A 27,080-nucleotide genomic window follows, 5' to 3' on the forward strand; every position below is an offset into this window, starting at 1 on the left:
AAAATATATTTGATTTTTTAAGTCATTTAAGGCAAAGTTTTCTTGTTAATGAGAAAAATTGAACAAGTGAAACATGTTTTGAACTTCTCTTGCAGCCTGTAGGTTGTGAGGGAAAGCTGTACAGCAGTAAGACAGTGGACAGATGTGGAGTGTGTGGAGGCAACGGGGCGTCATGCCAGCGCATCTCTGGGTCATACAGGAAGGCACTCACACAGTTAGGTAACACACACACACAAACACACATGTAGACAGATGTGCGTACAAGTATAAAATTATGTACCATTATTGTTAAAGTCAAGTTATCAGGTGATGAATTCGGTTACACTGGTCCAACAATACTAAATATGCTGGATCCACATTCACATTCAAACATTGTTTTCCACTCAACCCTTGTGGTATATATCCATGCAGATAGTTTTACATGGGTAGATACCACAAGCTAGCTGCTATTGAGACGTCTACATACACCCCAGTACAAAAGGAGCTAAATGAAATGTCATTTCTAATGATGTAAAGGACATTTTACATTTAGAAATGAAAAATCAGTGGATTATCTTCAATAACAAGGAAGCAATGTCTGATTTTTTTTTAAACATAACTGTTTAGCCACGCTAGCTGCTGTTGGTCTTTTTGTTGATCAATTGATCTGTGCACCGCTTTGGTTCATAGAGTTTTCACTCATATTGTGAAATATCTCCATTTGCTGGATGGATTTGGCAAAAAAATTTGTTCAGACATCCATAGTGCTCGGATGATGTATTCTAATGACTTTGGTGATCCTCTGTGTTTTCATCTAACGCCATCATCAGAAAAGATTTTTTTTGTACAATACTATTCTCTCAGCCTTAGCTATACAAACGTTTGCATGCTAACAAGCTAAACCCAGATGTTGAACATTATACTTGCTAAAGATCAACATATTAGCATTTGCATTTTAGCTCTGTTCAGCCAGTAGCATGTCTGTAGATTGGGACTTGCTGATGCTATGACCAACAAAAATACCAAATGTCAAAACTCAGCACATCTGCTTCTAAGTTGGAAACTACTGATTGTTTATTTGTGATTTGGGCCTTTGGAGCTACTGGAGAAGTTGAGATCAGATTGAACTGATGTGTACAGCAGCAAAGGTTGATTTCCAACAGGGACACCATGTTAGTTTCTGTCTTTTGTTTAATTTGTACACACACTTTTGCTACACTGTTCACTACTGACAGTTAGGTCACATCAGACAATCCTGCCTCTATTTTTGCCATCAGGCTACGTGTTCATCACCAACATCCCAGCTGGAGCTACAGACATTCAGATCATAGAGAGACACAAGACTGAGAACATCCTGGGTGAGAACCTACAACTTCTGTAAGGTCAATATACTGAATATGAAATCTCCAGATTTCAATAAACAGTTAAAGCACAAAGGGGGTTTTGAGATGTTTTTTTAATTCATGAAATTATATATATTTGAATATATGATATAACATAAGATTGACTGAACATGGTCTGGACCTTGTTATTAGTTTAATCTTCTCCTCTAGCTCTGGTAATTGGAATTTCCAAAACAAGAACCAGTAGCTGTATTGTAACACTTTCTTGAAATTGACTAATCTTTCTGTAGATGTTTGGGTTCTGACCCAGTTCTGATCTCACCCAATTTTCACCCATTTCCTGTCATATCCAGCCCTGTCAGATGAAGCCGGTAATTTCTTCTTCAATGGAAACACTGTGTTTGACCATCCTCAAAACTTCAGAGTGGCGGGAACAGTGTTTAAATACCGACGTCCAAGCAATGTGTTCTCTGATGGGCTGGAATACATCATCGCCCAGGGACCAACACTGCAGGGCCTCAATGTTATGGTAGTGCACGCACACAGAGATGTGTGCACACACACATTTTGTAAATAGTATATAGTATAGTATATGTGTCTTGTTTTTAAATACAACAAAATATGATTGAATTTCATCCCAGTATGAAGTATTTTAATCAGTATAATTTTTATCATTGTGTATGTAGTACTACAACTTGAATGGGAAGCTCCCTCACATCACCTACGAGTACACCATCCCCCTCAAGTCTTATGACATCACTGCTGCAGAGGGTGTCACTTTGAGCCCTGGCCACTCCCATCTTAACTTCACCTATAATGAGGTAAATGAGGACGTCATAGGGGATGAAGTGAGGTTGACAAACCACAGCAGAGGGAGTGTGACATCTCTCCATCACTGCAACACACAGCTGGCAGCTGACGACCAATCAAATATCCAGCTACAGGAAGAAGAAGAAGGGGAGGAGGTTTTGTGGGAAATTCGGACACCCAGCCCTCCACCACCAGCGGCCGTGTTGGTCTACAGACCGGCTGATGTCACCAGTCATGTGTTCAGCCACAATGATGTGGAAGAGCAGGGACCTCCTGCACCATCTGGATACCGTGAGTCAGAGACTGAGCTGTCTTCTGATAATAAAATTTTTTAATTTTTTAAAATCAAATTACAAATGTTTGTGTAGAAGCTGCCAATAGACAGAGTATATATATATATAGAAACAAGCTCATAGTTGATTTTAAAAAGCTGTAACTGTAACTACCAAATCTTTACATTTTTATTCCATGATTTAAACAGTTATTTAATTATCATAGCTGGCATTGACTGTCAACAATGTAATATTTATATATATCTATATATATATATATATATATTTTTTTTTTCTAACATAATTCCAGTGCATTCAGAAAGCATTCAGACTCATTATGTTGCAGCCTTTTGCTAAAATTGTTTGTTTGTTTTCCCTCATCAATCGACACTCATGATGACAAAGTGAAAAGATAAATTTAGGATTTTTTGCAAATTTATTAAACGAAAAAATAAAGAAATATCATATTAACACAAGTATCCAGACACTTTGCTGTGACACTTGAAATTTAGCCTAGGTTCCTCCATTTCTGAAATGTTTCTACATCTTGATTGGAGTCCACCTGTAGTAAACTCAGCTGAATGGACATGATGTGGAATTTTGAAAGAGAAAAAAGTGTTTTCACTTTGTCATTAACATTATGGGGTAGTGAGTGTAGATTGATCGGGGAAAAAATAATTTAAACACTTTCAGCACAAGGCTGCAACATATAATGAGTTTGAACATTTTCTGAATGCACTGTAATATGGCTGATATATTGTCCTGGGTCGTTTATTGGTCAAGCTCTGGTGGTCAGTCATTGCTGCAACTGTTCATTTGACAGATTTGGAAAATACAGACACAAATGAATGTTTGGACTGTGTAAACATGACCTCTTTTGTAGAATATGCTGACCTTAATATTAGCAACATGTTCAGTATACTGTTTCCTTCTGTCCAGCCTCCTACTGCTGTGGGCTTACCTGTCTGTCTATGTCTATTTGTCTCATAGTCTTTTTGTTCTTCTGATCATTAAGGGAGTTCCTCCAATTTGATTGATGAGCCGTCCGCTACTGATGACAACACTCTAGTTCTCTCTTTCCCAGGTAGGAAAGACAAATTGAGCTTTTTATTCCCCATTGTTCATTCCCCATTCCCCATATAAAATCAATATATAGAACTAAAAATGTGTTTTTGAAATTTTATGAAATGGTATACAGGAGCTATTTCAAGACATTGCAGATGAACAATTTTTTTTTGTGAATATATTTTATTGGCATTTTGGGAGTCATCACAATACATTACAGAAAAAAACAATGACAACAAATGCTCCTATTATATCCAGCCCCTTGCCCCCCCACTGCCCCATCCAACACCTCCCTGTTAACCCTTTGGGCTCTTTATCTTAAGGAACTGTGCTGACAGTATTGACCAACATAATTAATAGTAAAAACAGAAAACAACCAGCAATAACGATAGAAAAGCAAAGTATATTACAGAAAAAATTTATAAATTAAAAATAAATAAATAAATAAAATAAAGGAAAGTGAGAACAAAGTGTAGTGTGTGTATGTATGAGTCTTTGTGGTGCAAAATAGATTGCTATGCTGCTTTGTTATCATGCCAAAATGTAGGATACAACTGCTACATTGTGTTAGCCATCTCACCCTTGTAATCATTCTTGGGGAAGGGAAGTCAGACTCTTAACCTAAGTGATCAGGGATCGCCAATGACTGTAAAATTTATCTGTCGAGCAGTCTATGGAGAATTTAATCTTTTCTAACTCCAAGAAAGACATTATGTCTCGCAGCCATGAGGCTGGAGATGGAGGCAAGGGTTTCTTCCTTAATAAAAGTGTTCTACGATAGGCAATCACAGACGTCCACCCCCTCCAAAAGTATTGGAACAGTGAGGCCAATTCCTTTACTTTTGCTGTAGACTGAAAACATTTGGGTTTGACATCAAAAGATGAATATGAGACAAGAGATCAACATTTCAGCTTTTATTTCCAGGTATTTACATCTGGATCTGATACACAACTTAGAAGATAGCATTATTTGTAACAGGACACCAAATTTTTAGGTGCGCAAAAGTATTGGAACAGATAGACTTAAAATAGATTAAAGTGAATAAGACTTAATATTTATTTGCAAATCCTTTGCTTGCAATAACTGCATCAAGCCTGTGACCCACTGACATCACCAAACTTTTGCATTCTTCTATTGTGATGCTTTTCCAGGCTTTCACCGCAGCCTCTTTCAGTTGTTGTTTATTTTGGGGAGTTACTCCCTTCAGTCTCCTCTTTAGCAGGTAAAATGCTCTATAGGGTTTAAGTCTGGAGATTGACTTGGCCAGTCTAAAACCTTCCACTTCTTGCCCCTGATGACCTCTTTTGTTGTTTTTGCAGTGCGTTTTGGGTCATTATCTTGCTGCATGATGAAGGATCAGTTTGGTTGCATCTTTCTTTAAATTGGCAGACAAAATGTTTCTGTAAACTTCTGAGTTCATTTTGCTGCTGCCATCATGTGTTGCATCATCAATGAAGATTAATGAGCCCGTCCCAGAAGAAGCCATGCAAGCCCAAGCTATGACATTACTTCCACCGTGTTTCACAGATGAGCTTGTATGTTTGGGATCATGAGCAGATCCTTTCTTTCTCCAAACTTTAACCTTTCCATCACTTTGGTAAAGGTTCATCTTTGTCTCATCAGTCCATAAAACTTGTTCCCAGAATTTTTGAGTCTCGTCTCTGTACTTTTTGGCAAATTCCAGCCTGGCCTTCCTATTCTTCTTGCTAATGAGTGGTTTGCATCTTCTGGTGTAGCCTCTGTACTTTTGTTCAAGAAGTCTTCTGCGAACAGTAGATTCTGATACCTTCACTCCTGCCCTCTGGAGGTTGTTGCTGATGTCACTAACAGTTGTTTTAGCGTCTTTCTTTACAGCTCTCACAATGTTTCTGTCGTCAACTGCTGCTGTTTTCCTTGGTCTACCCATTCGACGTGTGTTACTTAGTACACCAGTGGTTTCTTTCTTCTTCAGGACATTCAAAATGGTTGTACTGGCTATGGCCAATGTTTGTGCAATGGCTCTGATTGATTTTCCATCTTCTCTAAGCTTCACCCATAGACAGCTCTCTGGTTTTCATGTTGGTTACAACTCTAACTATAAATGCAGTCTGCACAGGCAAAACCCAAATCTGAAACTGAGCATAGACATTCAGCGCTATTTATTGTTTGAATAATCAATGTAATAGGACACACCTGGGCAACAAAACACACCTGTCAGTCACATGTTCCAGTACTTTTGCTCACATGAAAAATGGGTGTGTTCAAACAAAAGGTGCTATCTTCTAAGTTGTGTATCCGATCCAGATGTAAATACCTGGAAATAAAAGCTGAAATGTTGATCTCTTGTCTCATATTCATCTTTTGATGTCAAACCCAAATGTTTTCAGTCTACAGCAAAAGTAAAGGAATTGGCCTCACTGTTCCAGAGAGTGGGCACCTGGAAATGAGGGTGGGTTTTATTTAAGGAACTGCTGAACCTGAAAGTACCTGGAAAGCTCAGATTGCTGTAGGTTGAAGGTGGTGCATAACTGAGCAAAACAAGAGAATGGCCTTAGCCACTAATTGTGCTAAGGCCTTGTCTGGCCCAGAGAAAGAATTTAGCATAAATCTTAGCAGGTTTAAAGGGCTCATTATTACAAATTGGGGTGTTAAGTAGGAGCATGTTCCAGCCGAAGTGTTGCTTGATTTGTTGCCGGATTCTTAAAGTAGATATAACAATTGGGTTATCTGTGCACCGTTTGGGTTTAAGTTAGTCAGCATGGCATACCAAAGCTTTTAAGGAGGAGGAGTAAAATGAATGTGATGCTAGTTGGCACCATTGACTTCATACATTCCCTGCATTGCTCAGATCTGGAAAGAATAAAATATACAACTCACTTGGCACCAGCAACTCCAGCTTGCCATTATGTATCTGTACTAGACCTTTGACCCCATATAAAGAGATCATAAAAATTACCAGCAATGATAAATAAAACATGATTTTATTTTAGTAATTATTAAAAAAGAAAATAAAGCAGTTTAGCTTAATCTCTTAAATAACATTTCTTATGTCACTGGTTTGCATTAGTTCATGTCAAATATCTCAGGATGTGTTAAAACCCTAAGGTCATTGTTTATGTCCATTCACAGGTAGTCAAAGTATTCATTCTGCAGCCCTGCCTGAAGAGGCCCCCTATCTCCTGCTGGAGGACCTACACTACAACCAGACTACCTCAAACACACACTCCTTCACAGAATCAAACGGATACTCTGTTAAACACACACTCACTGATCCACAGTCACCAGCAGAAACACACATGGAGACAGTGTCCTCCACAGACACAGACACACACACAGACACACAGTTGGAATTACACCCAGACATGCTCACGGTTACTGACACACACTCTGTCATACACATAGAAACGGAACCTGGCAGACACCCAGACACACACACTGCCATCTTGGTGCAGCTGCAGCAGGTGTCTGCAGTTCAGGCAGCCAACACAGAGAGGTAGGAGGGAACAGCTGTACGTTGTTCACTACTCATTTATGCTACATGATATTCATCAGCATGAATATTTAGTGCTAATTACACTGTCAATCCTGATCGTCATGCATTTACCCTGTGCTTATTATTCGTAATCATTGTTTTTACATGCATGTAAGTAACCAGGCCACAGTTGGCGTTTTCCAGTAAGTTCATTTCTTAAATTGTACATGGTTGACCGGGTTTCTAAAGGGCTTTTTATAAGTGTGCATGTGCATGACAAAAGACTGCAGACAGGAAAGTGAAGCGGTAGGATGAAAGGAGAGACCATTTTACAGAGTGATATGTCTTTGCGTTTAAAATAATTCATTTTTAAGTCTAACTAGAACAAACACAAACTAACTTCCAGAAGTGTTAAGTCTCCACGCTGTTTGTTGAATTCTAACACGTCTGCACTATGAGAAAAAGATCTGCACTGTTGCTGTGCATACAGATTTACAGACAGCATAATCATATAACAATTCCCAATTACCCATATTTCTCTGAGTAATCTGGTTACTTAAGTGCATATGAACACACTGAATGAGGGCTACGTTATCATTAAGATCAGTCTTATCCACACTGTTTTAATGACTGTGTAGAAGCTGCTACCATATTTTTTTTTTAAATTAAACTTCATTTACATTAACATTAAATTCCTCTTGTTGTGTAAGCAAAATAATTGATACTTTAGTAGGTTTTTATGAAATACATCAGGTTTCAAAACTCTGCTTGCCTGTCTTTGTCTCTGTCTCTCTCTAGCAATGACTTCGATGTGGGTCTGGAACCAGATATTAGTCTGGCAGACATGTATCGCTGGAAGGTTTCTGCTTACGCTCCATGCAGCTCCACCTGTACAACAGGTAAACTCATATCTTCAATATACAGGTAACAATATTATAAGACCCACATTTATTGAATTTCGAATCTTTGATAAAGCAACTTGTGAAAATTGTTCTTCCATTGCCACAGAAAATATTTGTGTTTGACTGGATGTTAAATCACATATCAGGCGTCCTCAGCCAACCACAGTCCAAACATAGTTCTATACATGCAGTGTAGAGCATACAGATATCTGTTGTTGATCTCTGTCTGTACTCTGTGTACACACTGTGTGTGTGTGTGTGTGTGTGTGTGTGTGTGTGTGAGACCAGGTATCACCACTAGCTACGCCTTGTGTGTTCGGTATGATGGCACTGAAGTGGATGACAGTTACTGTGACTCTGTGACCAGGCCAGAGCCCACACACGAGTTCTGCACTGGGAAGGAATGTCCTCCAAGGTACTGCCTATACTAATTTAACCTACTAACTGACCAACTGACACAAACTACACATAGTAACATTTGCCAAAGTCTTAACAGTTTAGCAAAGTTTCATTTACATATGGCGAATATGTAAATTGTGTGGCAGATCAGAAAAGCACCAGAGGAAGACACCATCTGAATTTATGTTGTCAAATTTCTCAAGTATTGAGAGAAAACTAAATAAAACTAATCAAAGCACAAATCAAAGAATAGGCTTGAGATTTTTGTTTTCACCACTTTCAAAATTTGCAGTTGAGATTCAAAAACTATCTGCATGTCTGGAAGTTAGTTGAGTTGAGAAGTTGGTTAAATCAATTGATTAGGATTACGTATTTCAAATCAAATTCCCGTAAGATTTTGAATTTTATCTCCATTATTTTAAAAGGTCATGCAGACCTACAGTTCTTTCAGATATCTATAGTTTGTTTTTATTTTCTTGATGGCTTGGACCGCAACAGCAAGGCCAGCCCTGTCAATGCCAGTGTCCGGGACTAAGTGATAGAGTTGAGTTATTGAGTTACATAGACAGACAGGTTCTATTAGGAGGCGTTCACAGTCTGCAATATTGAGAACTTTGTCCATAGATTTAGGCATTTACCCATAGCTATTTTCCATAGAAGCAGGGTTAAAGTGGACATGACGTCTGGTGTGAACAGCCAGGAAAACACAAACAGAAAAACATGTCAATGAGAACAGCTTTAAAGTGAATTCAGCTGAATTAAAATACTGTATATGTCAGCACAGAGAGGAGGACGGAAGAGAAGAAGAGTGGAAGAACTAGCTGATGCATAGAGAAACTAGCTGATACTAGACTGAAACCAACTGACACTAGACTGAAACCAGCTGACATTAGACTGAAACCAGCTGACACTACACTGAAACCAGTTGATACTAGACTGAAACCAGCTGACATTAGACTGAAACCAGCTGACACTACACTGAAACCAGCTGACACTACACTGAAACCAGCTGACACTACACTGAAACCAGCTGACACTACACTGAAACCAGCTGACATTAGATTGAAACCAGCTGACACTACACTGAAACCAGCTGACACTACACTGAAACCAGCTGACACTACACTGAAACCAGCTGACACTACACTGAAACCAGCTGATACTAGACCAACTGATACTAGACTGAAACCAGCTGGTACTAGATTGAAACCAGCTGACACTAGAATTAAACCAGCTGATACTAGACTCACTGTCTTGGGGACACGAAGATGAATGGTGTGAATGCAACAACAATCAGTATACTATTAAGTTTCACCGGCATAATTTTTCTACAAACAAGAACCAATCGAAATTCTGGACATACTGGTTTTAAAATGTTCCAAAAGATTCAAACAAGAATTTCATATTGAGGTAAAAATATAAACTATTGCTGGAAGGAAGTGTGACGTCTCTGAATGTGAGTAAAATGGTACTTTACTCATTTAATAAACCTGAAGCTTTATTAACTTTGACTGGAACTTTGCCAACTCCACCATCTTTCCACTTCCTCCTCAGGTGGGAGACCAGTGGCTGGAGTGAGTGCTCTCGAACCTGTGGTGAGGGTGTTCAGTACCGCACCGTGCGCTGCTGGAAGATGCTGTCACCCGGTCTTGACTCCTCTGTCTACGATTCGCTGTGTCTGTCACATGACCTGCATAAACCAGCCAATAGAAAGGTCTGCCATGGCCAGAGCTGTGGACCACAGTGGGAGGTGTCTGAGTGGTCAGAGGTAATAAAACAAGTGCAATGTTTCTGATGTTGTGATGTTGACCGTCTTCATTGCTGGTGTATTCATTGTATTTGAATACAGGTCCTGACTGCATGTATAAACAGTTTCATTATTTTAATCACTACAGAAATCTTGGGACTGTATGTGAGGATGAAAGAAATATTAACTGGTGAACTGAGAGCATTGTTTTCTAAAATGCACCATTACAAAGCATTGCTGACTACACTACACCTGGCCCTGACGCAGACCCTTGCAACTGACTCCTAGCTACATGATCGTTGATGAGTCCAGGGGTGGTCCCACTTTACATTTTCAGGCTGCACCCAGCTGAGCTCCAGTGCTCTTAAATCTTCTAAAATCAAACACAGTCTTCTTGAGACAGAATTTGTCAAACATTAGTCAACCCACCCAAGAGCCTGATTCCTCACAGCGCTGCTCCCTGGAACACTAGATTACACAAACCCCTCCACGGTGGCAAGTTTGAGATTCAAAGAGAGAATTACCCCTGCCATGAAAACACAAATGAATGGAGCAATATCTCATGAAATTGATTTCTAAATGACCAAAGCATAAATGATAAAGTACCAGTGAAACACTGAAAAGGAGTTGTAACAGTACTCCACGCCTGTAACAAATTTCAAATTTGTATGTGTGTGTGTGTGTGTCAGTGCTCGGCACGTTGTGGCTCTCGGGGTGTTCGGACTCGGGAGGTTCGTTGCTCCATGGAAATGACTCTATGTAACAAATCGTCTCAGCCAATAGAGAGTCAGGAATGTGAGGGCCCTCCCTGCGACAGAAGATGGACAGTTTCTGACTGGGGACCTGTGAGTTTAACAACACAGTTGTTTATGAAATTAGTTTATGAAATTGACAACATCAGTTTTACATTGAACTTAAAAATGTGTTGATGTGCCAGTGCTCAGGTGTGTGTGGAGAGGGGAGGATGGTGCGTGCAGTGACATGTCGATCGTCAGGTGGGATAGTGATGTCAGAGGAGCAGTGTGACCAATCACTGCGCCCACTGGCCATCTATCCCTGTGGTGACAGAAACTGTGCCCCCCACTGGGTTGAACAGGAATGGCAACAGGTAAACAGATTTTGGCTAGTGGTGGTGGTGGTAGGGGGTTGGGGTGATGGCAGTGGGAGTCAGTCCACACAGATGTGTTAAGTTTTTTTGTTGTTTGTGGGTGTGTCAGTGTAATGCTACGTGTGGCCGCGGTGTGCGGCAGCGTCAGGTGGTGTGTGCTGGGCTGGAAAGTGGTGTGTTCAAAGAGTTTCCAGACAGTAGCTGTGACCAAAGCAACAAACCAGAGACCAGCTCCTCTTGCTTCCAGAGACCTTGTTCCAAATGGTTCACCACATCCTGGTCCCAGGTAACTCGGCCTACACACTGATGCATCACCAGACACTTCACTATCATAGAGATCTAAAACCATGGTGGACTATTTGTATAAATGACTGTCCCCTCATAAATCCTCTCAAACTGTCTCTTTGTGAAAATGGCTTGTTTACCGCAATAAAAACATCTTTAATATACAATAAGCAGCAGCTTCATAAATTTAAACAGAAAGTTGTTTTAATGTCAAGATTTATGTTGTTAATATTATCAGTGAATTTAAACAGACTACATCATATAAAGCAGCTGTTATTGTTCCTGAATATTTAGAGTCAATTTAATAAAGATTTAAATCACATTTCACAAAATAAAACTATTCAACTGTGTAAATAAAAGACTGAATAATATTCAGGTTGTATCATCAGATATTTTATTCTCATTCTACATGAAAATAAAAAAATAAAGATTAATAATTATTTTTTTAAAAACTGTCTGTGTGTGATGTCTGCACTCTTTTTTTAATGTCGGTTATATCTCGTTTTGTGTGTCCGGCTGTATTTGAACTGATAGTATGTAGAGGAAAATGAAAAGTTCTGTTCCCTCTTGCCCCCTCAGTGCAGTAAGACCTGTGGGAGTGGTGTTCAGGTTCGAGAAGTCAAGTGTTACCAGGGGGAGGAGCTTGTAACCAGGGGCCACAGCTGCGACTCTGCCCTCAAGCCAGAAGCCAGACAGAGCTGTGAAATCCAGAGCTGTCCGACAGACGCACCAGGTACAAAAACAAACGCAGCATGCGCATTTCCTGCAGCTGATGCAACATTTCAGTGCACTTTCAGCTCTGTCAGTAGAGGATAAACGAACTGTAGATGCGTCACTGTGACTGTTGTTTTTGTGCTGTGCCTTAATGAATTAATTCATAATTTTCATGGCCTCTGTGTGTATATCCAGTGGCAGCCCCGGCAGAATCAGTGGCAGTAGACGACTCCTGCCAGGACAAGCCAACAGCCAACTGTGCCCTGGTGCTAAAGGTGAAGCTGTGTTCCCATTGGTACTACAGAAAGGCCTGCTGCCAGTCCTGTAAGGCACCAAGATCCTGAAGTCTTCACTGTAACCTCTCACCTCGACTCCTCAGCACCAACCACTGGTACCAAAAGTCACACCACATTCCTACCACACAAACGCCTGTTGCTAGCAACGTATGGACATTTACCTTGTTACTGTTAGATTATCACTGATAACAGAGGTCAACCTGTGGTCACTGCCTTCTACTTGTCACTGTTATCCTTTTACTCTTGGTCCCTCACGCCTCTTTTAAGGAAGTAGCATCATCACTACTAAAGATCAATTGATCATAATTACCTCCTAGTGCAAAAAGAGACAGATGGATAGACAGAGCCCACTTCCTGCTTTGTGTCACTATTTTACAACTGGACATTTACCTAAAGCACTGACACAACGTACAAGGCTTTAGCCTACTTCCTCTGACCATTTAGCAAGTGTGCTACTAAATCTATTCACTGACAACCTCCTCCCCAGACAATGTGAAGATTCACTGGGATGTCTGTTCATCTGTTCAGCTAACAGAAGATGAAACCAGTCTTTTGAAAAATTTCCTTCCTCCAGTGTTTGTTGCTTTTATATTTCCACCCTTCTCACCATTTTTAGGACTCTTTGTCCGTCCATTCCTATCTCCATCACTCAAAGTAACTCCAGTCTATATGTCTAAAATCTGTCCATTCCCTCACTTCTTCTCAAGGTGCTATTTTTCCCTTATATGTATACAAAGTACATGAAAGACCTACGGCAACTTTGTCATTAGTGTGGAAACAGACCAAGACAGACTAGACCAGGGGCTGGTTTACACAGATATCTCAGACTGCTCTGTAGTGTTGGTCCAGTCTTCATTCTGCTCGAAGATCAGTCTGATGTCAGTCAGACTGTTTCACAATAATAAAGACTGACTCATTTTAAGAAAAACACCTCACCCCCAGGCTAACTAGGCCTAAAACCAATGTTACCATGGACTGCACTGTCCAGTAGCATTCAACAACAAAAAACAGGAAAACATGGCTTGTAATTTTTGCTAATATTGTTATGGAGAGAGCAAAGAGAAGGGAAATAGTTTTTAGAGACCAAATCAGTTGTTTTTTTTCATTGTTTTGCTCTTCATGTAAAACGTCCTTGTAACAGTTGAATTCTTCCAGTAGACAAACATGTTCTGCCGGGTAAATGTGGCTGATGGGTTGAATGAGGTTCTTCAGTCGGCCAATTTTTTTATATTGAAAAATAATGTCTTAAATGGTCAAGAACTAAACTGCTTTGTGCAACGGATGAATTTAGACTCAGTTAAAATCTGTCTTTATGAAACCAGCCCCAGCGAAATAGTGTGGCCTACCCCCTCAGCCTCGGTCCAGTCCTGTTTTTCATACGTCCAGTAGGTGCACACAAATAGATAGATAGATAGATAGATAGATAGATAGATAGATAGATAGATAGATAGATAGATAGATAGATAGATAGATAGATAGATTCTTTATTTATCCCCTAGGGGAAATTCATGTAGCAGTGAACCTGGATGTAGCATCTAAACTACTACGACATCCAGACGGGCACCAGTCAATGGCAACTGGACTAAACACAACAGTAGCTGACAGAAGTCATTTAATACTTTTGTTTTTAAATGCATTCAAAGAATATCTCTGAAAGTCTAACAGCAGTAATGGTTATGTTAACATAGACCAACAGTAGCTGGGTCACAGATGCTAACACTGACAACAAACAAAGGCTGAAACAGAGAACGTGCACAGGGGTCATTCACAGACAAACATGGCATTTTCTTTTTCTGTTTTTTTTTCTGCCTGTGTGTTGTACTTGTATAATGTTTACGTTGTTGAGGTTTGGGAGATGTGGTTCCTCTGTAACAACCTGTGGTTTCCCATACCACACATCACTGCCCAGGTTCACAAACATGTATGTGTATCTCTGTAGAGGCACAAGTCTGGCTGCAGTCCAACAAACATTAATAACTTAACTCCACTTTTACATAAAAGGTTGAAGTTGCTTGTTTATTGTTTTACTCAGACTCACATGAGAAGATCAACATCAGTTTCACCACTGCGTGTCTGGAGTAGAGAGATCCAGGATATTTTTAGCCTAGCTTAGCACAAAGACTGGAGATAGTGGGAAACTGCTAGCATAGCAACATCTGTCAAAAATGAAGCAAATCTTCAAAAAACCTATTTACACATTTAACGTGTTTGACACATGTAGAAACAGAAGTAATTATAGATCAGGGCTGCTGAGGACCTGGACTTGTGCAGCATCTCAAAAGTCTCGTTCTCATCATTTACAGTAACAGGAGCAAAACCCAGATGGCTCTGTATGTATGTGTCTTTGATGATCATCTTCTATCTTTAATGAGCTTTCAGACAGTATCAGGCTACAAAGATAAATCTGATGTTTATCTTCCCATATTTCTCTGGGAAAAACAGCACAATATGACACACATTTTCTTAAGAGCAATTGAAATAATTTGAAAAGTTGATGCATCTGCAGGTGCATGAACTTCTCAGAACCTGTTATACTCCTGTAGATACTTCAGATGTGACGGCTTAAAGTTCCTCTCCAGACATGTTTTAAACTCTGTAAAATCCTCTGCTATGATTCATATTTAGTTGAACTTGGTTTTCACACATTAAACTGGGTTTGAAGCTCATCTGCTCTTACTTCCTGATAAGGCCTCGTGCCCCGCCCACCACCTGCTTGCTCCAGGTGAACAGGTGACAGAGCAGAGAGCATCAAGATGGGTACAGGAGGAAACATCATCTCTCTCTCCCGCCCCCCATCCCCATAAGTTGACAGGATTGGTTCCTTAGGTTTTTCTTAACTTTTTTATGAGACTGTCATTCGTTCACTGCAGTTCAAGATGGAAACACTCAGTCATGGTGTTGATGATTATTTCACTCATCATATGTCTGTATTATATAAAAACATCATATAGATGTTAACATGATTAAACACTTGATTTTCATCTGAGGAGGTTTTTAAGTAAGAACTAAATGGAAAATACATCACTGGAGTTTCTGCTTGAAAATATAAGAATAGTACAAACACAGCACAACACAGAAGTAGCTGGGGAGTAGGAATGTGGTGCTGTGGCTGCCAGTGAAGACTGTTGGGGCCAAACTCATCTATTCAATACACTGTGTAAACAAGACTGTCTGTCTCTCCCAAAGTGTTGTTTACCTGTTGTTATTCTGCCCACAGAGCTGCTGCTGTTGATTTTGTTTACTGTATCACACATAAAGAATAAAAGACCGGCTGTTTGTGATGAGCACCTGTGTTTGACCTCTGACTGGACTGACCCTCGCATGTTAACTACTTCCTGAAGAAAGCTCCAGGTTGTGTGAGACTTTTGAAAACCTGAAAATCAAGCACCCGAGCAAAGTGAAAAGCTTAAGTTTCAGTGGTTACCAACTTAACAGTGGTAATTCAAGCTGGAAATGAATGGGAACCAAACATAGAGATATAAAGGTACATACTGGTTTGAATGAATAAGAGAGCGGAGCTGTGTACATTAAGCTATCATCAGAAACATGACCTGTTTCCTCTGTGTGTATGTGAGAGTGTCATTATTGACCATTGTGTTGTTCAGAATACTCACCCCTCTCACCCCAGCATTATCAACTAGCATTGTCATGGTTACAAGAGTTGGGATCCCAGTGGATGACTCCTTGGTGAAACCAAATCACACACATGAACGCACACCAATTACTACATCTGAACTGGTCTCCACAAAGCAGTGTGGGTCTTTGGCTTCCAGACAGCTGGTGAGAGGACATCAAGGTGGTTTCCCTTCATTTCATCTGCAGATACAGGAATAGTTCAGTCTTTTGCAGTTACAGAGGATTCCAGACCAGGAGAAGAAAAACAGCTCCAGGTAGAAGGTGAACACTTTCACTTTTGGACAGACATTTGCAGTGAGAGAAGGGGAAACTAATGAACTAATTAAATTAATTATGACACTTGGTAACATAACAGATGATTCTTTTAAATTCAAGAATTTATATTGAATTGATTTCGCATAAAAACTTTGTAAAAGTGACAAGAAAATGCAAATCAGAAATCTAAACTGTTACACATTTTCAAAGGTAGTGATATTATTAGTAATTGTGTGAGTATAAATCACTAATGGCCATGTTATTGCATAAAGTAGAACTTCACAGGATGCTTCACGTTCCTCATTTTAAAGCTTGTGATATTTCCCCTTTAAAACAACATGTAACCTAAATTTACAACTTTATTCTCATAATATTATGATTTTATTCTCAAAGTTTCAGACTTTCTTTTCCTCAATGTGGCCCTAATACTCTGGCGTAAGGTAGGAACTTCATTATTTGATTATTATTAAAAGCGTATCGATGAGACACACAGTTGCACTGAGTGGAAGAAGTTCTTAGATCTTTTATTTTGGTAAAGGCACCAGTGCAGAAGCGTAAAAATAGCACAAGAAAAATATGTGCATTTGAAGTACAAAAGTATTATGAGTTAAAGTTACAGGTAGTCAAGCAGCAAAAGTTGCTTTACTAGTCCAGTGGTTTTCTAACCTAGGGTTCAGTCCCCTTGTAATGGTCACCAGATGAATCTGAGAGGTCGTGAGATGAATAAAGAAGATAAAAGCTTCTGATACATCCTTCTTTATTACTTTTCTCTAATTTTTGCATTTTGTGAAACAATAGATAAATAAAATAATCTGAGTGGTGGAACTGTTAACAAGTTTTAAACATCTGAAACGTGGCAAATGCCCCAACCAAACAGTTACTCACACAGAGGTCACAAAGTTTAATCTGAAACAGTACAGAACAAACAGATAATTAAATGATGGGGATAATTATTAGAGCAGTAAACACGTTTTAAAAATGAAACTTGATATATATATTCTTTAAAGGTTTACATCTTCAATAGGAACCAATGAGCCACAAACAGGTTCATGAAGTGAGAGAGGACTGAGAAATGGACTAATGCATCTTTAAAGGATTTGTTTACCAGAGGAAAACTATGGAATAGTTATCCTTTATTATTTCCACTGTAGATTTAAACATAGTTTAATGAGCTATCAGACCCAGACTGGGACTCTGGAGCATTTGATATCACAGACTCTGTGGGGAAACAACCTGCTCAATAAAACCCAGATGGGGTTGCATGTCCATGAGCCTGTGTATGTGCATTTCTGGGACTTATTACATTCTTGGGAAATTCTTCCATTATTGTTTTCACTGCAGGTCTCCAAGGGTCTCATTTCATTTGTGTCCCTCCTTCCTGTTCCTGGTGTTACAGTGATAACGCGCTGTTCCTCTGTGAGACTAACATCTGGCTCTGCTGTGTCCCGTCTGTTCCAGATGCCTCTCAAAGCCTCTGTGTCACTGCTCGTGCTGATGTGTGTGTGCTGTGTGGAAGAATGTGTGTGTTTCCCCAACGGCTCGGTGGCGTTCTCCTGTGGCAACATGATGCCAGTGCACCCGCCCTACGCCCCTTCCACCAGTAGCCCACCATTCACACTGTCCACCTCTAGCGCCACCTACAGGCCTGGTGGCGTCATTACAGGTACATCCGCGCTGCGTCGTTCCCATGGACTGAATGTTTCTAATGCAAAATATTAAAGGATTCTAATGAACAACCTGCTTTATGTAAATGTGCTCACTCTTTGTATTTCTAAATGTTTTATTTTCACTACATTTTGTTTCTGGCTTGTCTGTCCATCTCATTGTCATGGACACAATCTCTCACTAACACCCTGACAGAGTTTCTTCAAATCTGGCACAAACATTCACTAGGACTCAAGAATGAACTGATTAGATTTTGGTGGTGAAAGGTCAAGGTCGTGGTGACCTCACAAAATGTGGTTTTGGGCTTGAGAACACAATATCTCTGCAACACCTTGAGGGAATTTCTTCCGATTTTGACAAATGTTCACCTTGACTCAAGGAGAAACTGATTAGATTTTGGGGATCAAAGGTCGCGGTCAGTTTGACCTCAGAAAACACTTTTTAGCCATCACTCAAGACTTCACAGCAATTATGACAAAATGTCACACAGATGGTTCATATTTTATTTGACTCTGGACAAACAGGGATGTAACCTGAAACTAGTCTGAGTGGAGGAGGCAGACGACCACCAGGAGGTGATTCCTGTTCTGTATGTAATTATTCTCTCTCCCCCAGCATCATTCTTTCTCTAGGTGCTCTGTCTCTCCTCTTCACTCTCTACTCCCCTCTAACTCTCCTTGACCCCGCCCTCTGTCTCAGGGGCGTTGAATAACAGTTCAGAGGTCACAAGTCATGTTTGGAGGAATTTACTTTGACCTCACTGCATCCCTCTCTTTTCTCCTCCAGCATGAGACGTCATTAACACATTCCAACTGAGCAGCTTTTTCACACTAGCTGCACATACAGAGAAATCCTCCCCTCTCCTCCCTTCTCTCTCCACCAACACTCACCTCTCCCATATTACCCCTTTCCAACCCCAGTTTATCCTCACAGCTTCTCCACTGAGCCCGTGTGATAAAACCATGAATCTCTCTCTTAATTGTCTCCTGCAGTGACGGTGGAGGTGGTGAACAACAGCTCCACAGAGCTCCAGGGTTTCCTTTTACAGGCCAGGAGCAGAGAGGGACAAGGTACAAAACCCCTTAAATGTGTGTGAGTGTGTACATGTTTATTTGTCATGTGTTGTCTGAAGGTTTTTCTTTGTCATGAAATGAAGGCTCAGATTCATCACGGCCACTTATTATTTAGAGCTTTTTGTATTTTTGGAAGGTTTTACAGGATAAAGGTTTAGTCCCAGCACCTGTGTGGATGAACTTTGTGTTTCTGTTTCCAGCTCTGCTGTGGCCCGTAGGAAAGTTCACCAACATTAACTCCACCCTGATCACTGCACTGCACTGTAAAAACATGGAGGTATGTGTCAGTGTTACATCTCTGCTGTTTCTTTGCTCACTCACATCCTGAGGTTGTGGTCCTCAGGCCTGGATATTATAGTAATAGCAAACATAAAAAAAATAAGTGAACCCTTTAGAATGACCTCCATGTACGTATGTATGCATTTGTCCTTAAATATGATCAGACCTTCATCCAAGTTACGATTATGAACAAACACAATCTATTTTAATAATAACACACAAATCATTATATTGTCTGTGAAAGTTCTCATTCCTCCAGGTCATAGTTATCTCTTTCTCAAATTAAATCGAAGGCAACTGGACTTATATTTGTCTGTGGAAGACGTTTCGCCTCTTATCCAAGCGGCTTCATCAGTTTTTATGTATTGGTCTCTCTAGTCCGCACTAGTCTGACCAAGAAAGTGGAGTAGGACCCAGGTATTTAACCTCTTGTGGGTGGGTCCACCAAAGTACCTGTGAAAGTACTGGTTTCACCTGACCATTGTTGTGGTCTCATGTGGACGACCGTCGTTAGGGTCAGGTGACCCTGTTGTTATCCCGTGTGAACGACAGTCGTTAGGGTCAGGTGAGCCCCTGGTGGATGACGATCGTTGAGAGTCGTCTGAGGTTATGTTGTTGACTCTCCTGGGTACCGATGAAAGGGCGACATTGTAGATGGGGGATAGATGGTGTCGCAGACCCCCTCCCCTGTTTAGCGATGGCCTCTCCACTTTTACATAGATGGCTTCCTTGACTCCCCTCTCAAACCATCTGTCCTCCCTGTCCAAGATTTCGACATTGCTGTCTTCAAAGGAGTGTGCCTTTTCCTTTAGGTGGGAGTAGACAGCTGAGACAGGGCCTGAAGAGTTTGCCCTTCTGTGTTGGGCCATACGTTTGTTTAACGGTTGTTTTGTTTCCCCAATATATAGGTCATTGCACTCCTCACTGCATTTGACCGCATATATCAGGTTGCTTTTTTGATTGTGTGGTGTTTTGTCTTTGGGATGTACCAGTTTCACAAAGAAGAACAGTCCAGACTTCTTCCTGAACACTGAGCAGGTCTGATCAGCAGCTACTGGAAGATCCTGTTTGAGGCTATTGGAGCTAAATGAGGTTCAACCAGTCATTAAATTCATGGGTTCACTTACTGTTTCCACCATCGCTGTGAATGTTTAATGGCTGTGATCAATAAAGATGTAAAATATTATAATAGATTGTGTTGTATTAGTTTAGAGACACTGTGTTTGTTTACGTTTGTGACTTAGGTGGAGTCAGTGCAGAAAACCAGGTCATTCCAAAGGGCTCACATACTTCTTCTTGCCACTGTATATTAATACTGTGAAAGTATCAAAGCCTCAGTCCACAGAGAAATGCTCACAGCCTGTATTCAGAAACTGAGCCTTAAAACCAGCCGTCAGGACTTCTGGAACTTTGTGATGTCACAACAAAGCAGTCACTGCTCTCAGCCAGACCCAAAGCCCCGCCCACCTGGACCCACCATCCAGCCTTGCAGGATTTGGTTTCTCTGAGTGTTTACCTGAAGTCTGCTATATTTTTATTGGATCACTTAGAAAACAGTCAGCCAATCAGAGGAGAAGCTCAGAGCCTCCTCTCTTCTGATTGGCTCACCAACCCGTTGTTACTAGAGCTCCAGAGAGAAGCCTGAGAGAGGAGATGTAAAACTACACTGAGATGGTTTTTGGATCCTAAAATCAGAAATATATCACAAATACATCTTCAACATTTCAAATAAAACACAGGAGAAGAAGAAAATATGGAGCTTTAACAAAACACTATACTGCTGAGCTTAATGGATGCACGTATGTTTGTAGAACTCAACTGTTAGTCAGGCATCAGGAGCCAAGAGGAAGAAGGTCCAGCTGAACTGGGAGGCACCTAGCAACAGTAACTACAGAGATATCTACTTCAGGTAGACAGTTACACACACACACACACACACACACACACACAAGGATCATTTACCACCCTTACCCAGGTCTGGTTTTAATCTTAACCTAATTTTATTAGTGGAAAAGCTTCTGAAGTATTTATTAAAGCATCATGGGACATAATCGTAAATGTGTGAGTCCAGTGTCTGTTACTGCAGCCGAGGTCTCATCCATCAGACTGTGTCACATCCATCACAATGACACCACAACATCTCACTGACTCAGTTTTCATGTCCTTGTTGTTGTTGTTAATGACGATGATGACGATGATGATGTTGTTGACAGTGCCACTCTGGTCCAGGACTACACAACATTCTGGGTTCAGCTGAACAGCAGCTCTCTGAGACTGGACACCAGTGGAAACTCTGCAGCTGGAGTGAGTACTGACTGATTCACTGACTGACTGACTGTTCAGAGGATGAGCTGGATTATCTGTATAGACTATGACAGACTGTAAATGTCACTTGTCTTAATCAGCAGTTGAATGTTATTTGTTGTTGCTACACTGTTTGTTCCACTCAGGCATGAAAAAGGTTTCAACATATTGTAAACATCGTTAGTTTTCCAACAACTTATTCATTTTTATTCCTCCGCGTCAGCAACAGTCAGACTTATTGTATTCAGGTCTGTCTGTCTGTCCATCCATCCTTCTGTTCCGGTCGCATTGACATGATATCTCAGTAACACCTTGACGAAACTTCTTCAGATTTTGCACAAACATTCACTAGGACTCAAGGAATGAACTGATTAGATTTTGGGGGTCATAGGTCAAAGGTCACAGGCGCGGTGAACTCGTAAAACACAGTTTTGGTCCTGAGAACACGATATCTCAATAACGCCTTGAAGGAACTTCTTAGAATTTGGCAAAAATGTTCACTTGGACTCAAGGATGAAGTGATTACAGTGACCCCACCACTGATGAGAATCAGCTGAGGCTGAGGTGACTGTATTTCTGCAGGTATGTGTCCTGATGATGGCGCTAGATGAGAAGTCACATGAGAAGTAAACAGAGACCCACATTTTATCCCAAAACATCCAGTAGGTGTTGACATATTTCAGCAGATAACCGAAAACCTAAAAACCAGTGGCCGTAGAAACATTTCACTCAGAACCAAACACATCGACCTCATGGTGGCACTAGAGGAAAAGTCAGGGGGTCATCACTGGACGCCCCCCCTGGACCCCCTTGTCTGGGGACCACGGATGTCTGTGCAACAATTTGTGGCAATTGAATAGTTAATGAGATATTTGAGTGTGGACTAAAGTGATTGATCTATGATAGCCAATGAGATGGCAAAGATCTGTACAGGTGCAGCGTGTGAGAAACAGCACTGATCTTGTTTTAAGAATCCTGTTAGATGAGATGTTTGCACTAAACTTTGATGTGGCATTTTCATGTCAAAGCTCTGCCTGACAACTTTCTCTCTCTTTTTCTTCAGGTCGTCTCCTCCTCAGCTCTGATCTTCATCAACCTGCTGGGTCTGTCTGCCTACTGCTGACACACACACACACACACACACACACACACACCTCTTGCAGAACATGTATCCATATAACTGACTGTTCCGGCTGTTGTTGGTGAAAATGGAAACAGAAATAATTCTAACGTTTTTGGTGAACTTGAAAATAAACAACTTTACTGAGAATGTTGTGTTGCCTGCGTTAGTTGATGTAAATTCTTTCACCAGGTTCAACTTAACTTAACAAAATAATGATGTAAAAGAATAATGGAAAGAAAGAACGCCTCTGTGCAGAGGAAACTGCTCATATGCAAAGTGAAAGCGAGCTGACTGAGGTGGAGCTGTGTAAAGAGTCCGTTGTGTAAGGAGATAACGATGCACGTGAATAATATAATAATGAAGCTCAAACATCCATCAGAGATGTCAGAGGCGGTTGGTTTGTCAACATCTTGTGTACTTTATAAAAAAACAATTTCACAAAGGAAAAGTATAAAATGGCAAATGAGTTGGTCACCTGAGGATGAGCAGAAACCATCTGCATGCTAAAGAAAAACTGCACAGCAAGTCGAGGACGATGTACGCAACATGTTTCAAAGAGAAACCTTCATGACCTGAACCTGAGGGTCATCATCACCACAAGACACAGAGTCCACTGGTCTATTTCAGGAAGCAGTTTAACACTGAGAGGAGGGAAACTGGGTTTTCTGTTACTTACTCTGTGAAGCTAACCTGCTAAACGGTTACCATGGTGAGTTACTCTGTGAAGCTAACCTGCTAAACGGTTACCATGGTGAGTTACTCTGTGAAGCTAACCTGCTAAAGTTTAGCAAATTTGTATCATCAGCAAACAAAACAAAATTAAACAATTTGGACAAATTACAAATATCATTTATGTACAATATTTACAATATGGACCCAGCACTGACCCTTGTGGGACCCCACATGTGACCCTCAACAAGTCAGTTTATTTGCACATATTGATGTCTATTTTCACAGTAGTTACTGAGCCATTTGTGTGCTACTCCTCTAATCCCATGTCTTTCCAGTTTGCTCATTAATAATCTATGGTGAATTCTTTTTGTCTGTTGCTGTAGATCGGTTTAATCTAAAGCCATATTGCTGATCACTCAGTAAATTGTGTTTTTCTATCAAGTGATTGAATTTTTCTAATATTTTTTTGAATTGTGGAAGGAGATAAATTGGTCTGTAGTTCGATAGTTATACTTTAGTTTGGCAAGTTTGCTTCTCTCCTCTGACATAAAGCTCAGGGATTTTCTGATTTCTTCCATTTCCTCTTCCATCACGGCGTCACCTTGTTTCTTCTTTAGTGCCATTCTTCCCTTGTTTCGGCATTTTATATCTTTTATTCCTTTTGTTTTTTATTTGTGTGTCTTTTGTGTGATAGATGCAGATCAGGACAGCCAGCTCCTGCAACAGCACTTATCCAGAGGCCCAGTTTATATATCTATAACCGTCTGTCTGATCTGTTCCATTTATATCTTCATTTTCTGCTGCAGCAGAACTTTGTCTCCATCAGGTCACAGCTGAATAAATATATTTAAACATTTAATCTAACAAACAGCAGATTCCAGCTCTTTGAATTAAGTAAATAAGTCTGATAAATAATGTGTCTTGTGGAATAAAATGTAATAGAATGGATAAATACTAAATATAATGGAATAAAACGCTGAAAAAAAACTTATCGACTCTTTTCTCCAGCTCAGACTCTGTCACTGCTGCTGTTGTTTTAAAGATGAATGTGGTTTAATGTCACACACTCATTTCTCTGGCTCCACTGCATTAAAATGGAGGCTCTGCTCTTTATTTACTCTTTGCCATGGTGAATCGATTGATGATGGCTTTTCATATCCCTCATGCACATGGTTAAACGTGAACATTCTCCGAGTTGATTGAACGAACTTAGATCAGCTGTTCTAGAACCAAACCCTCAGAGTTTCCATCTCAGGGTTCATCAACTCAGAGTTCAGGATTAGAGTCAGAGTTAGTTAAACCTGCTCTCCTGAATAGAGCCCTGATAAACCTCAGAGACATGATGAGCTTCAGATTGTCTTCAAACTGCTTGGTCTAAACCTCAGGGTGGATCACAGACTCTTCTGATGTGCATGTTGAGAATCCAGTGAAAAGACTAAAGGCTGGACTTTTGTTTGTGGCTCCACCATGATTTGCCCTGAACTCAGGAACAGCTGTTTTTTTATTTTCTTCTTTCTCTCCTACAGTTGAGAACCACATCACTTCATCCTCTACACTTCACTCTGGTCTCTGTCCACTGTAATGCCGGTCCCACCTTGGTACTGTTTGCATGTATGTGATGTGATGGTGTGTGACATTTATGTTAAATCACGTGTTTGCTTCACCAATAAAAATAAAATGAATTTAAATAAATAGAATAATTCTGCTGAGGAAAGAACTGACGGAGACCAGGTGATCAAGTCGAGAGGATTTTAAAACACAGAACAGTTAAACCAGTGACACGTGTTAGTGCGGATACACACAGAGGCTTCTCAAACTACTGACACAGCAACTGTATGAGTTTGTGTTCTACATGTTCTGTTCTCACCAGGTTTCCTCTCTTTCAGAGAAACGCTGATGTTTTATGTTAAAATTCACCACATGTTCAACATCTGCAGGGACAAGACAACGGAGACTCATCAGACGTCTATAGCATCGTAACACACACGAGGAGAAAAGCTACGTTCATGCACAGAGCGTTTGTTTCACATGAAGACACAGCTGAGTGATACTGACATTCACACTGTAGACATGATACACAGGTGGAACAGCTGGAAGACTGACAGGGATTTATTTCATGTGTGAAGGCATCAGGTGGTGCGTTCAGGGACAAATTACAGAACTCTGCACATCACTGGTGCTGCAGCTGGTGGTCAGTCACCTGGTGGTGCGTTCAGGTGTTCAGGTCACTTGTTGAGACAGAAGGCGATAAGGACAGTGAGGAGGTAGGACTCCAGGTGTAAACACAGTGACGGGTTAGTTCAGTTCCATAAGAGTCTGTTTGTTCAAGGGTTAAAGTGTGTTAATGCACAGTGAATGGTGTGATCATTCTTATTATAATTTATCACAGTTCATTAAGAACAGTAAGGTAGATGATACTAATATTATTGTTTCCTCAAAATGTTTTTAAAACATTCTCAATTCCACTGAATAAAGTCAGAGATGTTTGTATTGACTGTGGAGGTGAAGTTGCAGGAACTTACACATCAGAGAGAAAACAATCACTGCTACAAGAGTCGCTGGGTGACACAGTTTTTTCTTTCTGTCCAATTGATAAAATGTGATTTGATTAGTTTCTCTTTTGAGAAAGTCAGACTGGTAAAAACAGATTTTCATTTTGTTTGGACAGAAAACAGGAGAGCCCTGTCAAATAAAAATATACAGACAGAATCAAATACTGTGTTGGCTTTTCTACAGGAGCAGCGCTCTGTTAGGTTCAGGTAGATCTGTAGGTTTAAAGATAATTCAGGACCATCAGTGCACCCAAAGTACTTTTGTGATTATTAACACTAAAAAAACTGGCACCACATCTGCTCTGAAGCTGCTGCTGGTTTCAAAATAACTGCTGTAAATACGCTACATTTATGTTTCATGGTTTCTACATGAAGGAAGAAAATCTAAACTCTCAGTGCAACATGGGAACTCAGGCCTTGGAGATAAAGGCCAACAGACATAAGAAAGACACGAGCTGTTCAGTGGAGAAAGGTTTTAAAAAGCTTTAACTAACTAGTCACCTGACCATCAGTCTGAAACTAAACTGACTCAAACAGCTCCTCGCCCAGATGTGTTAAAGTTAACCACAAGTAAAATAAGTCTAAGTAAAGTCCATCAAAACAGGTTTAAACGCAGTATGAAAACTCTGATCACTAAGCGAGAGGTCAGAGGTCACGACTGAACCTGGTGATTCACAGACTGAGGCCGTGGTGTGTTTCAGTGACGTCTCCTCAGTCAAACTTCAACAGGAAGTGTGACACCAGGGTACAGGTTGACTGCTACGCTAAGGTCATCTAAAGGTCATAGAGGACCTCCAGCACAGTGGCCAGAGACCAGGCTTGGGTCTCACAGCTAAATGGGCAGTACTGGCCGTTCTCATTGGTCAGTTCTGGCAGACCCTTCCACGGAGACCTGAGGAAGCAGAGGACAAATGAGAGTTATACACAGCACCACACACACAGTGAGGAGGAGGAGGAGGAGGAGGAAGAGGAGGTGGTGAAGAGACAGACGTACTTCTCCAGGTGGGTGTAGTGTCGTGACAGAACATTTTTAACCAGGGTCACGGTTTTGCTGTAGCTTTCCTCTCCCAGCTTCTTGGCAAAGTAGAGTTTGGCACGCAGGAAGTAGCCTACTGGCCACAGCCACTCCTACACACACACACACACACA

General features: G+C 40.6%; 3 protein-coding genes across 5 annotated transcripts in view; 2 read left to right on the forward strand and 1 right to left on the reverse strand.

Moving 5' to 3' along the window:
• Nucleotides 1-15,038, forward strand: part of si:ch211-267e7.3 (ADAMTS-like protein 2) — a 31,909-nt gene extending 16,871 nt beyond the window's left edge. The window contains exons 7-21 of one of the 2 annotated variants that reach the window (XM_056390475.1): nucleotides 96-219; nucleotides 1,257-1,337; nucleotides 1,676-1,851; nucleotides 2,009-2,143; nucleotides 2,231-2,423; nucleotides 3,420-3,488; nucleotides 6,579-6,942; nucleotides 7,720-7,820; nucleotides 8,112-8,238; nucleotides 9,777-9,990; nucleotides 10,659-10,814; nucleotides 10,907-11,077; nucleotides 11,187-11,363; nucleotides 11,942-12,095; nucleotides 12,272-15,038. In XM_056390475.1, coding sequence (XP_056246450.1) covers nucleotides 96-219; nucleotides 1,257-1,337; nucleotides 1,676-1,851; nucleotides 2,009-2,143; nucleotides 2,231-2,423; nucleotides 3,420-3,488; nucleotides 6,579-6,942; nucleotides 7,720-7,820; nucleotides 8,112-8,238; nucleotides 9,777-9,990; nucleotides 10,659-10,814; nucleotides 10,907-11,077; nucleotides 11,187-11,363; nucleotides 11,942-12,095; nucleotides 12,272-12,420 — 2,391 coding nt within the window. In that variant the 3' untranslated portion in view covers nucleotides 12,421-15,038. Of the gene's footprint in view, nucleotides 1-95; nucleotides 220-1,256; nucleotides 1,338-1,675; nucleotides 1,852-2,008; nucleotides 2,424-3,419; nucleotides 3,489-6,578; nucleotides 6,943-7,719; nucleotides 7,821-8,111; nucleotides 8,239-9,776; nucleotides 9,991-10,658; nucleotides 10,815-10,906; nucleotides 11,078-11,186; nucleotides 11,364-11,941; nucleotides 12,096-12,271 lie in introns of both variants that reach the window. The other variant, XM_056390474.1, reaches the window with a different exon arrangement.
• Nucleotides 15,039-16,163: 1,125 nt separating this feature from the next.
• Nucleotides 16,164-22,840, forward strand: si:ch73-14h1.2 (putative ferric-chelate reductase 1). The gene is made up of 7 exons (XM_056392113.1): nucleotides 16,164-16,262; nucleotides 17,722-17,926; nucleotides 18,921-18,998; nucleotides 19,202-19,278; nucleotides 21,092-21,189; nucleotides 21,494-21,584; nucleotides 22,648-22,840. Exons 2-7 carry the CDS (start codon nucleotides 17,722-17,724, stop codon nucleotides 22,705-22,707), a joined length of 609 nt encoding a protein of 202 aa, XP_056248088.1. The 5' UTR covers nucleotides 16,164-16,262; the 3' UTR covers nucleotides 22,708-22,840.
• Nucleotides 22,841-25,114: 2,274 nt separating this feature from the next.
• agla (amylo-alpha-1, 6-glucosidase, 4-alpha-glucanotransferase a) overlaps nucleotides 25,115-27,080 on the reverse strand; it is a 35,983-nt gene continuing 34,017 nt past the window's right edge. For both annotated transcript variants that reach the window (XM_056390978.1, XM_056390977.1), the window contains exons 34-35: nucleotides 26,926-27,059; nucleotides 25,115-26,823 (exon numbers count right to left, since the gene is read on the reverse strand). In XM_056390978.1, coding sequence (XP_056246953.1) covers nucleotides 26,706-26,823; nucleotides 26,926-27,059 — 252 coding nt within the window. In that variant the 3' untranslated portion in view covers nucleotides 25,115-26,705. The remainder of the gene's footprint in view (nucleotides 26,824-26,925; nucleotides 27,060-27,080) is intronic.

Source organism: Seriola aureovittata, chromosome 12 (genome assembly GCF_021018895.1).
Source record: "Seriola aureovittata isolate HTS-2021-v1 ecotype China chromosome 12, ASM2101889v1, whole genome shotgun sequence".
Classification (NCBI taxonomy): domain Eukaryota; kingdom Metazoa; phylum Chordata; class Actinopteri; order Carangiformes; family Carangidae; genus Seriola; species Seriola aureovittata.

What these genes read in the sequence shown, in the direction of transcription:
- si:ch73-14h1.2 (XM_056392113.1), top strand. Translation starts at nt 17,722, where the DNA reads ATGCCTCTCAAAGCCTCTGTGTCACTGCTCGTGCTGATGTGTGTGTGC. An exon ending in GCCTGGTGGCGTCATTACAG is followed by an intron (nt 17,927 to 18,920) that starts GTACATCCGCGC and finishes TGTCTCCTGCAG; the next exon opens with TGACGGTGGAGGTGGTGAAC. An exon ending in TACAGAGATATCTACTTCAG is followed by an intron (nt 21,190 to 21,493) that starts GTAGACAGTTAC and finishes TGTTGTTGACAG; the next exon opens with TGCCACTCTGGTCCAGGACT.